Raw genomic sequence first — 15,790 nt, 5'->3', positions numbered from 1 at the left:
TTTCAGAAACAGAAGCACTCTGTGAAATTAAGGTTGCTAGAAAAACCATCATGGTTCTTTATTTTCCTTTGTTAATGGTGAACAATCTTGTCATTTCTGCAGTATCGTAACATTTTCAAATTGCTTCTCTAAACTCGCTATCACACACCTCTCTCTGGCTTTTACACAACCAGTTTTACTTCAGGCACATGATTTCCCATATTGTGTCTGCTTCTCTGCCCTTTGGCCGGTGAGTCAACCTCCTTTAGTCCTACTTGAACACAACGTCTCTCACAGTACACCTCTAACATATGGCCTCCCACAATATTTCCATTTATTGATCAGTATACAGGTGTGCAGGTCCAATGGCTTGGGGGCTACAGAAACACAGGCATTCTGACAGTATAAATAATTTAACAACATTTTAAGGTCTGCAGATTAGAATAGCTTTATTGTTATGTTATCACTGAGGTGGGGAGCTGAAAGAATCTGACTTATATTTATTGAGAAGTGCTGAACGTCGGGTTTAGAGGGTATAGAGGGTCCGCAGCTTAGATAAAGGTGGCCATTTTAATAAATAATTAATCTGGCTGGCTCGATCTCTGTGGGTGTGTGTGCTCACGCAGCTTCAGGGGGTTGGTGAAGTAATTGGGGTGAAACGCACCTACACATGAGGGAGCGGTGTGTCTCAAATGCTTCATCAGCTACTGCGGTGCATGATTGAAGAAAGAGAAATATAAGAAAGAGCTGACACAAGAAAAGGGAAGATCAAGAGAAGAAGAAAGGAAGACCAATTGGGAGAAAGGAGGTTAAAGAGGGGAGAGAGAGAAGCAGTGCTTCTAATGCAATCCTTTGTGAATCTGAATAAAATGATTACAGCTAGAACATCTACTAAAAAGGTTCAGTAAACGAACTGATTTTTCTCCCAAAAAGAGATTTTCAAGTATTTGTGATTTGTCCTTTAAATACATTAGATAAGGAGAAACAGCATAATGTGAACAGACAACAGAATTAGAGATACAAGCTTAGTAGAGAGGTTTACCTCATTGACTCTTGTTAAATTCTTTTCTTTTAATCAGAAGGACTGATTGAGGTCATTTATGTTAGGTAGAATGCCTAGAGGGGGCTGGGTGGTTTCATGGCCTTGGAACCCCTGCAGATTTTATTTTTTTCTCCGTCTGGAGTTTTATTTTGTTTTTTCTGTCCACTTTGGCCATCGTAACTTACTTTTTATTCTATGTTAGTGTTCCCTGATTTTAGTTATTTATTTTGTCTTTTTTCTTTCTTCATCATGTAAAGCACTTTGAGCTACATCATTTGTATGAAAATGTGCTATATAAATAAATATTGTTGTTGTCTTAGCATGTTCTTGCTGCTGAGAAAAAAATCAATCATGGTACAAAAAAGCCTGTATATTAGAATGTTTTCAGTAAGATTACTTATGTTTCTGAGGTCACGATGTAATAGAAAATTGTAGACGGCTATAAAAAGGATCACGATGCATGACAGAACATTTTCCCCATCAATTTCAAAACTGCCTAATTCAAATGAGTTTGGCTGGGGATTGAAGTGAGGCCTGGCAGTACAGAGTCAGACTGGATGAAGCAGCAGTCCATAGCAGACAACACTCACATACACGACCATCCTCGCTCCAGCTAACCCAGCACACATCTTTAGAATATGTACCTGATGAAAGTGAGTAGGCCGTTTACACATCACAAAATAATAAAAGTGAAATGAGAAACCTCCAACAATGTCCTTTTATGTATGATTTGCATCATATTTTTTTTTTTGAATGCTCCATGCAGCAACTTGAATATTCTACATAGCTATAGAAATGTTTTCCAAGAACACTCTTGAAACATAAAAGCTTATAAAAGTGCAATTTTGGCCCTTTACTGATTGTAGATGAAGACATTGAAATCTTGATCAACTATGCATAAAATGAGTACAAGATTTAGAGGGGGAAAAGCATTTAAGGTACTCCATTGTCTTTCCTGTGTAAAGCAATGTCTTTATATTAATATCTTAATATCTTCTGGATCATTGTAATCTTATCTGTATGAAGGAAAGAGGGATTTTAAAAGTGTTACCTTGTGGCACTGCACCATTAATGTCAGTTAGTCATTTTCTAATCCACTTAGTCCTGAACAGGGCCGTGGGGGTCTGCTGGAGCCTATCCCAGCTAGCATAGGGGGCAAGGCAGGAACAAACCCTGGACAGAGCATCCACCCTTCATGTGTATTTGAAAATATTAAAGTATTAACAAACAAAATCTGTACTCTATTCGCTATATTTCTTTATTTTACTTTGGGGTGCCAGTCAAAGGTCAGATAAACATTGTTGGTTTCTTACTAATGAATCAAAAAGCTTTCCTAAAATTACTGTTGCTCTAATACTGAAACTTTTTCTTGCCAGTTTCTTAATTAGTAACCAATTACTGCTGCTGATTTAACATAATTATTTTGCCTTAATTACACTTTTTGTTTTTATGTTTTCCTTAACCATCAGCCAAACAATAAAGCAATGGAAAGCAAGCCAATAGATGACCAGCTCAAACAGTCCTGGAAGGCCATCATTTTCATTGCACCAAATTTCCTATTTAGCTATAAACGAAGCCCATTATTTAATTAAATGGCTTACTAGTGCTCTCATTCTGCCTCACCAGTCACTTCCAAAACAATTTTCTTTTTCTGAGATCAACATCAAAACGTTTTATGCACCACATGGGATCAGTATGTCCAAGATTCTCACTTTTTTCTTTTCAGATATCTGGCTTTGCATCTAATTTTTTTTGTCTGCTTTGTAAAGAAAAAATGCAACAATTAAAATGCAAAAGTGTCTAAAATGAAAACCATAGCCCTCCAGGAACAGAGTCTGACCCTCCTGCAATAGCAAATTTTTTGCTCGAGTTGTTGAGCTTTTTATGAAGGCATTACACTCAACACTGGTCCAGAATAACATTTGACATTAGAAAATCCAGAAGATAAATAACTTGCAAATATAAATATCCACAGTCTGGTTAATAGTAAATTAGCAGTATATACTGTACAGTCAATGAAAAGCTTTAAAATTTTAAGTAGCATAAAATTCATTTCCTGTAGCATAGGCACTGAGAACAAATCTTTGCTCCCACTGGCCAAGTTGTCTCTGATATACTCAGACTCTCATGCAGAGAAGGGATAGGATTAGCTGGGCCATTGCTTCACAAATTAGGATACCGGCAGCAAACATAATTCTACATCATGCAAGGTTCATTTTTATTAATTCATCAGGCTGGTGAGTCTAAAAAGGCCTATTTCAAAATGAAGTTAGTGTAATAAGCAATATAAAAAATATCAATAACACATGAATTGCATGCATGTGGAGAGCATAGCCACCTTCTTTTAACTCTTCAAACTAACTGACTTACATAACAAACAGTTGACAGACTAAGATTATCATTTTGAGGGCTCGAACAGTGAAGAATTTACAGGCAATCCGTCACAGAAATTGCAATCTGTTAAATATCTGAATCAGAATATTACATTTTTAATTAAATTCTATTTTTCCAGCTTTATTACCACACGTTGGTCAGTCTTATGATGTACTCTACCCTCACTCATGAACAAGACCTCTCAGTACTTGAATGTTTGATAATAATAATAATACATTTTATTTATATAGCGCCTTTCCCATGCTCAAGGCACTTACAAAATATAAGAAGAACGGCTAGGTATACAGTATATAGTGTTGTACAAACCAGATAAATAAGTAAAGAAGATTACAAAACAGTGAATTCAGGGAAAAAAAAAGTCTAACCGACAACCTAATTGATGGTCTCACACACACACACACAGGTTACATGAGCATCTTGACAGAGAGGTAAACTGAGAGAAGGGTGATAAAGTCAAGTAGAGCTAAAAGCCTTCCTGAACAGATGAGTTTTGAGTTGTTTTTTAAAAGAATTCATGGAGTCAGCTGACCTGATTAATTTTGGTAGGTCATTCCAGAGTCTGGGCGCTATACAGCTGAAGGCCCTGTCACCCATGGAGTGTAGATTAGCGAGGGGCACAACAAGATTGCCAGAATCAGAGGACCTTAGTGGGCGGGCAGGCACATAGTGATGGAGAAGGTCACTGATGTAGTTTGGCGCGAGGTTATTTAAGGCTTTGTAGGTTATTAGTAGGATTTTATATTCGATTCTGTAAGACACAGGGAGCCAGTGGAGACGGAACAGGATAGGTGTGATGTGCTCGCTACTGCTGGTCCATGTAAGGACTCTTGTAGCCGAGTTTTGAATAAGCTGGAGCTGTGATAGAAGATTAGAAGGGGCACCTGCCAGTAGGGAATTACAATAATCGATGCGGGATGGGTGGTGACCACTGCCACTGATTTGATGGATTAAGCAGATTTAAGAATGTGGTGTTATGTTACATTTATTTTTCATAATGTTTGTTTCAGGTGAAAGATGATGACAGAAATTGTGCCCTTGGTACTCTAACTATCCCACTGTACCGTATATTGACTGCGTCTGAAATGACACTGGACCAGAGGTTTCAGCTGGACCATTCTGGTCCCAGTAGCACAATCAAAATGAAACTTTTGCTAAGGGTAGGTCTTAGCTTTTTGTGCATGCTGCATTAAAGTTTTTTTTTTTTTTTAATCAAACTTTTATTATTTTTCAGTTCTTAATTGATATCCCATTCGCTGTTCTTTACAGATTCTAACACTAGAAGAACCTGACCCTGATTCCATCTATACAGGCCTGAATGCCTTAAAGAAAGTTCCCTTGTCCATTAAAAAGAAGAAAGTGCCAAGCAAAAGTGAGCCATCACCATCTGAGCAAAAAAAGCACGAACTTTTCATGCGACCTACCAGTGGGCTACACTATGCTTCCTCAGAAACTAACTTGGACAAAGAAAAAGTGCAGCACTCTTTTAGGACTGCTGTTGTTACAGATCCAAAGCCTGCAGGTGTAGCCACACCAGTTGCTCGCAAATCCTCAGTCTTACAGCCAAACCGTAAAACAGAAACCACCAGCATGATTTCTGACATCTCTGTTTGTTCGTCCCATTTTGATTTGATTGATGGTCAGCTTCCACTTCCTAAGTAAGTACATCTTTTGTCTACTGCTTTCATGTCTTTTGTAAGTTTCAGACCTTGCCCAGGCATTAGAATGAAACTGTCTGGTTGTATTACAACATTGTATGCATCATATACATCTCAAGCGATTCTTCTATTAGCAATATTGAAAATGACTTTGAGATGGCATACTAAAAAAGTGCAGCCATTTTAACCTGTGGGCCTACACTCCATCCTTTCACAGCATTACATGATACAGACAAGCAACATGGCCACACAATCTTACCATACATGTTTGAAATGTTGGGCTGATTGAAACCATAACTTACGTTACACATTTCATGCCAAACACTAAATGCTACAGCCAGAAATCAGCTGGGTCTAACTAAGGATTTGACTAAAGTCTTATGTTAAGCTTTATCATTGTGTCATAGTGTATTCTATATTTTAAACTATATGTTAAATTGGAATATTATGTCTATGCAGTCATATGTTGTTCTACTTTTTAATATACTAGCCCATTTCTTGAATCCTTGATATGAAATAGTGGATACATTTTGTTTGGTATTACTAGTGAGGTTGGACTAAAGGCTAGCCTGATTTATTTATTATTTTATTGTTAAAGTGTCATTAACTGTCTGTAATACTATGTAAAATTGGAGAGTTTACTTTAGAAACACGGTGTGACTGTTATGATGCAGTTTCCTCCGTGGCAAAATGATGTGAGGCCTCCAAAAACAAGCTGGGAAGCAGGCCAGAAACCTATCTGGTCTACACAGCAGAGGCGACCTTGACGTCTGCCTGGTCCCAACACAATCTGCTGGCTTTAGTTGGAGCAGACCCAAACATGAGGAGATTGTAAATATCTAAAAAAAAAAAAAAAAAAAAAATTGAAAGCCCCCACAAGGAGGAGGGTTACCATCATAAAAAAGAGCAACAGATCTTTACAAATCAAAGACTTATTACAGAAATACCAAAAATACAAAGGAAAGCTCAAAAGAACAAAATGAGGCACAATGGAGTTGCCTTGATGGTAATCCACAGTAAATAAAGTCCAAACCACAATCCAGAATCCGAATTCTTAAAAACAAAAAGCAAAAATAATCAGAAAACGGAGAATCCAAAACCAGAGACAATACTTACAGTAACTCCACTAAACACAAATGATTCCCAATCCTAGGCCTTTGCAGTCCGTTTAAATATCCTGAGGGAGGGCCCAGAAGTGGTGATGGCAGGGTGGTCTCACCCCGCACACAAAGAACATTGGAAGAGAACTACATTTAAGGAGACAAAACAGAATTACAACATCACATAAAAAAAACAACAGAAATAATATAAGAACATGAGAAATAATCATTTAAAACTAACAAAAGAAACAATAAAACATATGAGGTGAAACACAGAAATATTTATTGATGAATTACAGCATTCTAAACATTGTCACCTTCTATACGAACTTTTGTCATGTGAAGTTCTTCGTGCAAAATGCGTCTCACTGATTCCCTGTCAATACCAGCCAACTCTGAGATCGCTCGAACACCAATCTGATTTACCACTTTTTATGTTTTCATCCGTCCGAGACGAGTGTGGACGACCTGGGCGTTGAACGTCTTCCACATTTTCTTGTCATTCCTTGAAACTTTTGTGCCACTCAGAAACTTTGGTGCGAGACGAACTGTTATCACCGTACTGTTTCTGTGGCCGTTTTTTTGTTCAATTGCGCGAGAAATTTGATGTTGATTTTTTTTTTTCACCTGACATTATCACAGCAACTCGTGTAGCGATTGTTGTGCAAATACTGACTGAGCTATTCACAGGATATACTGAGTCGGTCAATGGTTTGAGGGGGCGTGTAGGAGGGGATATAGTTCTATAATTCACGTCCGGCCGACCTCCAGATGGTTTTCCAGGAAAGCCCCAAGTGCAGTGCGGTTATTTTTGTGTCTCACCTCCTATAACTGCAACATGACAATAGACAACCACACAGTATGGCAGCCAAAGCTGCTGAAAAGAGAGCCAAATGGAGCTGCAGCCGCATCTGTGGGGTTACTTGCAGAATGACATTAAAAGGCAGTTATTCTACAGTAGAGATAATCATTGCATAATAGTATAATATTATAATATAACTGCATAATAGGTGTACTTCAAAATGTAAAATACACCCTGACACAGCATCAAAACTGTCTTCCTATCATTGATATACTCTTAACATTAGCTGGTTTAAGCAAATAACTGCATTACGAATGAGAATTAACTTATTAATATAAAAAACTAGATGAAGAAATGGTACAATGAAAGCAGACGGGCAGTTCATACTGAAAGCTTTATTTTATTGTATTTAAGCAAGTTTCCACTAGAAGAAAAAAATAAAAACAAATAAAATGATTGAAAAAATGGTTTAAAGTTTAAATTGCTAATATAGTATTTGCAGTGTATATTCTTGAAGCATAACACAATGCATGAAAAATGATTTCTTGTTATGGAAAACTACAAAGAGTAAATTTCTGAATTGGGGCAGTTTTTGTTTTTGTTCAGTCTGACTTTAAGAATTGTTGGGTTAAATTCTGAAAATATCTTTGCAACACATGTGATTTGTGCGTTGTTAAAATATGACCTTCTGGTGCCACGTCCTCCTGAAAGTTCAGATTTAATCATTAAATTTTGCATTTTCAGTGGAACAAGTAGTGATGGAGTCAGTTTGGGACAGATTAACGTATCTGTACACTACACGTCTGTGAGACACCACCTGATTGTTCACGTCAATGAGTGCAGGTAAAGGCTCAGACTGTTTTGTTAAATATAAACTGACACGGTTTCTGACTTAGCTGTGTTTTTGTCCCCAGTCATTCAAAGAAATCGTGCCTTCTGCTTTATATAGTCCTTGAATTTTGTTATAGCTGGACTTATAATTAGGATGTTTTTAAATTAGGGTGGTGTAAAATCCATTAAGTCACATATAGGGGTTGAAGTATTTTTAAAAAGGGCTCTCGTCTAATATTTGGGGAAAAGTGTGTATGGATTTGAAGAGAGAATATGGGATTATACATAATATGAAATGAAAAAGATCATTATATTTTGTATATATTTTGTTTTGTTTTTGATGATGGGAATGACCAAGAACTTTGAATGTGAATGCTTTTGTATTTTGTACATAAATTAAAATTTATTTAAAAAAAAAAAATTAACCTTGGTTATGTCTGTGCACAAATCACACCATAATAAAAAAAGACATAGCAACACTAGAGAAAGTCCAAAGAAGGGCAACTAGGCTGATTAAAGGACCGAGAGGTATGAAATATGGGGAGAGCTTGAAAGAATTGAGATTAAGAGGTGACATGATTGAAGTGTTAACAATTATGAACTGAATTAGTACAGTGGATGCCAGCTGTCACTTTAAAATAAATTCTGCAGCAAGAACACGGTTGGAAACTAATGAAAGGTAAATTTCGCACAAATGTTTAAATATTTTTCTTCACGCAAAGAACCACCAACACATGGAATAAATAACCAAGCAGCGTGGTAGACAGCAGAACGCTAGGGACCTTCAAAACTCAAATTGATGTTTCTGGTGGCTCCAGGTGAATAGGAAGGACGAGCTTGTGGAACTGAGTGAGCTGTTCTCATCCCAGTTTTTCTAATGTTCAAAACCTGGGGGTTGGTGGCAGAATTGGCACTCCAGCCACCATAACAAACCTCACACTGGTCTCATTCCATCTGAACCATGGCTGCACTCGGTCCTAATCTGGGATCCTGAGATGGTTTGTCATGTGGTGGGTGCAGCAATGCTCTGTACCAGCGTGTGCTCCTTACACATCTCTCTATCTCTCTCTCTCTCTAATGATGTCATATTCATTTTGCTTATAATGCCAGGTTTTCAAGAAAGCTTGTTACAATTATCAATAGCCACACATATTTGGAAATTACAGGTTTAGAAAATAACTGTCGCCCAACATGTTTTAGATATCAACCCAAGTGCCTGGATTGAAAAGAGAGGGGCCAAGTTTGGGTTTCAGATTTGGCAATTTTATATTGAAGAAAGTTGCTGAACTAAGTTTTTCCAAGCTCAGTTTGGTTAAGTCCAAACTCTGAAACCTGTGTGCTTCAAAATGACTGTCTGATCTTCTGCTGATTGAGAAAGATATCACTTATACTTAATGATATTGATGAAGTCATTATAATCTGTCAAAGCTTAGAATGCAGAAAAGATTTTGTTATAAACCCAGTTAGCCAACACACAAGAGTAAAGTAATTATAACTTGATAGAAGTAAGTATTCATTTGTAATTGATAATTTTTGAGTAGCTACCCCAACTCAGAATATGACCCCCCGCATACAGTGGGGTTTTTGCTAAGCTGCTAAAATTTCAATAGTTAGACAGCAAGTTCATAATTTCAAAATCAATTCAAACTTTAGACAAGAGCATAGAGCAACCCACCTGAGCAGTTTGTCCGCTGGAGGTTTTTATAAAATTATCTCTGTAATTAATGCTAACAGGAATGAATTATTTACATTAAGATATGTCTCTCTTATTTAGAATTAAGAGCACTATTTATAAAAATGAATGCTTTACTTAGCTATAAATTAAGGGCAGTTTATTTTTGGCTGCTTGAAAAGAGAAGAGAAATGGTGGGAAAGGACATGGATATTTTAATGGAGTCTTGCCTGTAGCATACTAATTTTTGTCATTAGTTTATGAGGTTTTGTTCCAATCCAGATCTTTTACCCTTTTGTGCCAAGAACCATAGAGAAGAATATTATACACTGCTGCACAGTATAGCATGTCAAAGGCTTGGCAGTATTAAACAAACGAAACATAAAAACCTTTACTGTCTTTATACATAATACTGTACCGTGGCTGTTTGATCGTCTGTCCAGGATTTAAAATCACCTGTAGCTCGCAAACCGTTTGACTTATTGACCTGACATTCGGTACACATACACTACGTGATGTCTGCTGTCTGCTTTGGGGGTGATGATTGACCTCCAAGGTTATTCCTCATTTTATTTTATTTTATTGTAGAATTAACTCTCGACAGCGGGCAGCAGGGCGGCCGTGCGGCACATGTGTATGGGCTCCGTTCTCATCACTTCTCCTACCTCTTCATATCTTAAATCATTCTTGAGGCAGATTGAAGGCTTAAGTGCCAGTTTAAGTGAAAAATTAAAGAAAATGTACCAAGTAATTGCAACACAAACACTGATTTAATCAGTTTTAACGTGAAAAGATGCCAACGAAAGAAGAGAAGCAGTGAGCCGCTAGGGTGGAGAAAAGAAGAGCTGCTCAGGAAGCAGCAAGCGCATCAACCTCTGAGCAAACGAATGCTAAACAGAGACAGAGAAAGAGGATGAAAACTAGAAATGCTCAAGTCCTGTATATTCGTGCAGTGCACCGTTACTGGTCTTTAAATATTTCACTTTTGCTTTATTTTACTACACACTGTAACAAACAACAGTGTAGACACAATATTTAGTTGCATTTGTCTAAAAGAGTTACACAAAATTGTATTTTAGAAAAGAAGTTTGAATAATGAGAACAACACGAACAAAGCAAACAGAAAACTGCTTCTCTTTTGGTTTAAAACTGTTAGTTAATACTTTTACATTTCACATTGGTAAATCACCTTAGCATTTGTTTTTTTGCATGGAAAACATTCAAATCTGTGAACTGCTGTTTCTCTTTCCCTAGGAACTTAATCCCTAGCTCTCAAAGTGGATCTGATCCATATGTTCGCATCTACTTGCTTCCAGACCGCAGCTGGGCCAACCGAAAAAGGACCTCTGTGAAAAAAAAGACCCTCGATCCCGTGTTTAATGAGAAGTAAGCACGCTGAACAGTGAGGCGACCGTAGTTACGAGATTTGTTGTTTGAGATGTTGCCTCACGGCTCTGACGTCCTGGGTTGAACTTTGCCACTGAGTTGCATGTTAATGTCATTTTGTCCCACATGCCAGAGTTATGCAGTTTAAGTTATTTGCCAACTTTTTATTGACCTGGCATGCATGTGACCCAGCGTTGTGCAGCCCTCCAGATGAATAAGTTGGTACCTAAAACAGCCAGTTCCAGGTTTCACAAGTTTATTTGTTTTAATGGAGCTTGTGTTATTTATCTTGCTGAATCAACAGAAGCAAAGTCAACCTTGTCAAATAATACCTTCTGAAATCTGCCCTTTCTTCTTCCTCAAAACAAATCTTTTACAAATTGGTATACTGTATTATGCTTTATTGAAGATTTGACAAGTTGCTATTTATTTACAGCTTGTTACTAAGTTTCAAATAACTTTGTTTTTTATTTATACACAAAATGGCTGCAGTTTCTTTTACTTAAGAGTCCACAGTTATGATTGTAAAGTGACTTTCACATTCATTTAAAGCAGCAAATTAACAATTTTCTCTTGAACTGTTCTCAGGTTCGAGTTCCCAGTCTCACAAGACGAAGTGAAAAAGAGAAAGTTGGAAATTGCTGTTAAAAACAACCGATCTTTCACTTCTCATGAACGAAAGGAACTTGGCAAGGTAATCTGGTCTATCATTGTGTCCGACTAATAATACAATAAAGGTCGTCAGAAAATATTGAAGTGAAGATAAAGGCCCTGATGTTCACTGGCAAACTTAAGACAGGCCTGTATATGTGCCATCTTCAGCAGGGGGACCTTGCGGGCGCTGCAAGGTTTCAATCCTGTATGGTGTAGTGTGTTCCCAACTGCCTTCAGATCATGTAGTTTTGGGTTGATAACTCGCCTTTCTCATGAACTTTCTCATCCCATGAGGCAAGATCTTGCACGGAGCTCCAGACCGAAGGCAATTGATGGTCATTTTATATTTCTTCTACTTTTGAATTATTGGACCAACAGCTGTCACCTTCTCACCAAGCTTGTTGCTGATGGTCTTGTAGCCCATTCTAGCCTTGCGCAGGTCTACAGTCTTGTCCCTGATGTCCTTTGACTGCTCTTTGGTCGGTCTTGCCCACGGTGGTGGAGAGGCTGGAATGGAAGAAATTGATTCTGTGGACAGGTGTGCTTCATCCACATAACGAGTTGAGATCAGGAGTATCTGTAATTGATTGATTGATTGTAATCTGTGTTCCGCATGGGCATACAGTCAATCTGTGGGAGCCAGAATTCTGGCTGGGTTTTAGGCGGTCAAATACGTATTTCTCTCAATGACATGCAAATCAGTTTATAACTTTTATGTAATGGGTTTTTTCTGGATTTTGGTTGATAGTCCATCTCTCTCTCTCTCTTTCTCTCTCTCTCCATTAAAATGAAACTACCGTTAAAATCAGAGACGTTCATTTCTTTGTAAGTGAGCAAACTTACAAATTCAGCAGGGGGATCAAATACTTATTTCCCCCACTGTATATAATATTTGATTTTATTATTTTCATTCATGTCTTGTGCTTTATTCATGCCTACTATCTATGGAAAGCACTTTGAGGTTGTGGTGGGAGGCAGGAGCTGCTAAGGAGGTGACGGCCATGAAGTGCAGCCACTTCCATCTAAAGGAGAACTGCAGGCAGCTTAATGAGGTGCACTCGGGACCAAAGACCTCTGCAGTGAACTCGCACAAGCCTGCCACTGCTTGATAGTCTGTGAAGTCATAAGGCCGTTTCAATCAGATTATAACTGCAGATTTGGAGGTTGTTTGGGAAGCTGTGTATGAAACTTAAGAGGCATTCAAATGATAACTGCCGTAATTTGATAAGTAATTTCAGTAGTTCACAGGAAAACTGGGGAGAGTAAAAGTAAAGCACGTGCAGTAGTTGGAGCTGAACAAAGGTGGTTGGCTCCTCTTAATATAAAAGGAGTTGTGTATCTTGTATATTGTATCCAAACAATATCAAATACTACAGCTGTGTTTAAAATATCATTCAAATTTAACAGTTTGTTTAATACTTTATATTGTCCTTTAGGTGGAGATTGATCTTTCCAAAGAAGACTTAATTAAAGGATTCACACAGTGGTCAGTATTGGTTTTGTTCTAACTGTTCACTTTCTGAACCTGCTTCTTCTAATTCACAGTTGCTTCAAGTCCAGAGCCACCCTGGCAGCAAATGCTAGGAAGCATCCGGTGTACCTCAGTACCTCATTCACACACCCACAATCCGCCATTCTAGGCCACCTTATACACATATGTAGGTCTATGAAATTTGTACTTTGTAGCTACGCCTGTACTTGTGATTTTATTACTTTAACAATAAACTCCTTTATGTGATGTCTGTCTGATTTTGTTGAGCCCTGCATTAATCGAGTGTGGGTTTATATGCCAGTACATCGAGACCCAAAATTTGTGTCCAGCTGCCTTAAAAACTTGATTTTGATCTTGTGGCATGTCACACTTTTAATGATTGGTGTTACATAATAAAGATACTGCATAGAATATACTGTGGGGCGGCCTTTAATTAATCTCATTTTCTTCTGGTGGAGCACATTTAGAGTTTGCCTCTCTCTTTCAGGTATTGTACAGTATATACATATTTAATACAAGTCACAGCCTTCGTCCACACACAACTTTGAATCACAGGCGCTAACAGAGACGTCTTACGCACAATTAAAAGCTTTGCTGACAACCACGAGACTGCCAGTATTGACTAATGGCGTGATTTGTTTCTTTATTGGTGAAAGAGCAAAAGCCGCTCTGCGAGTGTTGCCATATTAGCAGATCTGGTGTGAGTTTTATTATCTTCTTCTAGATGTTTCTGTAAACAGTCACATCTCTTTCATACATTGTTTTGCCATTACAGCCTGTAGATCAGGTGAAGTAGCCCAGTTTTAGAAATGAAAAAAGGCAAAGCCCCCAAAGCAGCAGACATGAACTCCTTGAGTGAAGCACTGCAGAGCCAAATAAGCTGGCAGCACCTGGCATGACTTCTTGTTGGAGGGGATGTCTGATCTTGTTGCCTTGAAGATGTCAGGTTACACGACAAGGAGTCACAGGGGATGACAAGTTAAAAAAATGATCAAAAACTAGTAATTACAAAGATTAAAAACAGAGGGAACACATTCTGTAAAGGGCTACTGCCCACACCGTGCCCAAAACTGTACATTCAGTGTAATCGAATCTGTAACAGCAGCAAAACAGGGGGGAGTAGGGGGCCTGCAAGGCACTATATGTGGCCGCATTATTCAACACTGTACAGTGACCTATTCAATTATTGCATTTTCTGTCTGAAAGGACTCTTTTTCCATTTCTGCCTCTTCAATGTCCTTCATCTGGGTGAGGTCTGTGCTGGCGATAAGCTAACAGACTCCGCAGAGTTAATCTGACTTCCTTTGCCAACGTCTGTAGGGGGAATTCCTAGGTGTTGCCATGTCAGAAACCACCACAACTGGCTCATCTTGATCCAGTGCACCAAAGGCCGCATGTTGACATTCCTCCTGTATTGACGAGCCCCTCACCCAGTTAGGCTCCTGCATTCGTTTATCTCTTCTTTTCAATTCCCACATAGGGTGTGGTGAAGGTGGAGTAACAGAATGACTTGGTGGGCATATCAGGAGCTTTATCAGAGGACTTGACTCTCCTGTAGCACAACACCCAGCAGCCTTATCTCTTTGTTGGGGTATAATAGAATGCATTAGAGCTGGTGTTCTTGTGATTGAGCTAAACTTCGTAATTCTCCTGATCTTTTTGGTAGCCTCCTTGGGTATGGGTAGAGTGTTAGCCAGACAGTGAAGAAGCTCGGCCTTTTATTTAGTCTCATAATATTAACTTAAGCTGCTCCTCTACTGCACCAAGAGTGAAGGTCCAGGGCAGACAGAAGCTTGAAAGACTCACTAAAACACCCCTCCACCCCCACATTAAACGTTTCAACATGTTTTGTATTATGTAAAGTTTTTAAACAACAATTCCTGTTTTCCAGGTATGAACTCTCTTTGAATGGACTGTAGAGCATACAATGGAAAGAGATATTTGGACTCGGGAGCCTCAAGCAACCTTGGCTTCAATGACCAGCTGACGTCCTGTGGCATCGCTGCCTTCGATATGAAAAACAAACAGAACGGTTTCAGAATCTCCCAATGGTACATCAATATGAATGCCAATGTAAAGTTTCGAATGCCTCGGAGCTGCAGGCACAGAGCCATCCTACTGTATGCACACGTGCGGCTGGTTTATCAGTTGAGCAGAACGACGACTACGGGCACTAGAACTTGAACATTTTGCACATCACTATCTCTTGTGCTCTGCATTAAACTGGGCATTTCCGGAACTTTTAAATTTAATACAAAGAAAAAGTATCTGTCAGTTCCACAGCTTGTAGATATTATTTAAAACTCTTAAACCTGAGCAAAATGAATGTGCAGGCATAAAGTGGAATTTGTCTTTTATATAAATATATTTTTTTAAAACAATGCCTCCACTGTATCTCTGCATGTATGAAATCTGGTGCCTAAACTATTCTAGATATTCAGAAAGGTACGGATATAAAATTAATTGTTTATGCTAATTTATTTAACAAAAGTAAACCTGCCAAGATCAAGACACAGGAAAATCTACAAACAGCCATTCATAAGCACAGCAGGAGACGGACATCAAATCAAATAAAGAGGAAGCAGCGCTCTGATCTATACATTTGTATGGAACTTTTTTCAAATTTTTCCTGTATAAAGAATATTACTAATTTTCTAACTGTATATAAACTGAATGTATCTGAAATGTCATAATATATTATTTTAAAAATAAATGTATAAAAAGGATTCCAATTCTCCACAATTTAATAAAATACTTCATAACTTTTGTTAGATATTTCCATC

The 15,790-nt window shown here is 38.2% G+C and overlaps 1 protein-coding gene across 1 annotated transcript in view; it reads left to right on the top strand.

Moving 5' to 3' along the window:
- esyt3 (extended synaptotagmin-like protein 3) overlaps window positions 1-15,095 on the top strand; it is a 107,588-nt gene extending 92,493 nt beyond the window's left edge. Inside the window, exons 17-23 of the mRNA XM_028806578.2 lie at window positions 4,423-4,572; window positions 4,682-5,070; window positions 7,717-7,815; window positions 10,730-10,861; window positions 11,450-11,555; window positions 12,952-13,001; window positions 14,899-15,095. Coding sequence (XP_028662411.1) covers window positions 4,423-4,572; window positions 4,682-5,070; window positions 7,717-7,815; window positions 10,730-10,861; window positions 11,450-11,555; window positions 12,952-13,001; window positions 14,899-14,926 — 954 coding nt within the window. The 3' untranslated portion in view covers window positions 14,927-15,095. The remainder of the gene's footprint in view (window positions 1-4,422; window positions 4,573-4,681; window positions 5,071-7,716; window positions 7,816-10,729; window positions 10,862-11,449; window positions 11,556-12,951; window positions 13,002-14,898) is intronic.
- The last annotated feature ends 695 nt before the right edge of the window (window positions 15,096-15,790 follow it).

Source organism: Erpetoichthys calabaricus, chromosome 8 (assembly GCF_900747795.2).
Source record: "Erpetoichthys calabaricus chromosome 8, fErpCal1.3, whole genome shotgun sequence".
Taxonomy (NCBI): Eukaryota; Metazoa; Chordata; class Cladistia; order Polypteriformes; family Polypteridae; genus Erpetoichthys; species Erpetoichthys calabaricus.
Note: the sequence above shows the minus strand (reverse complement) of the source record. Positions and strands in the feature narration are given on the sequence as shown.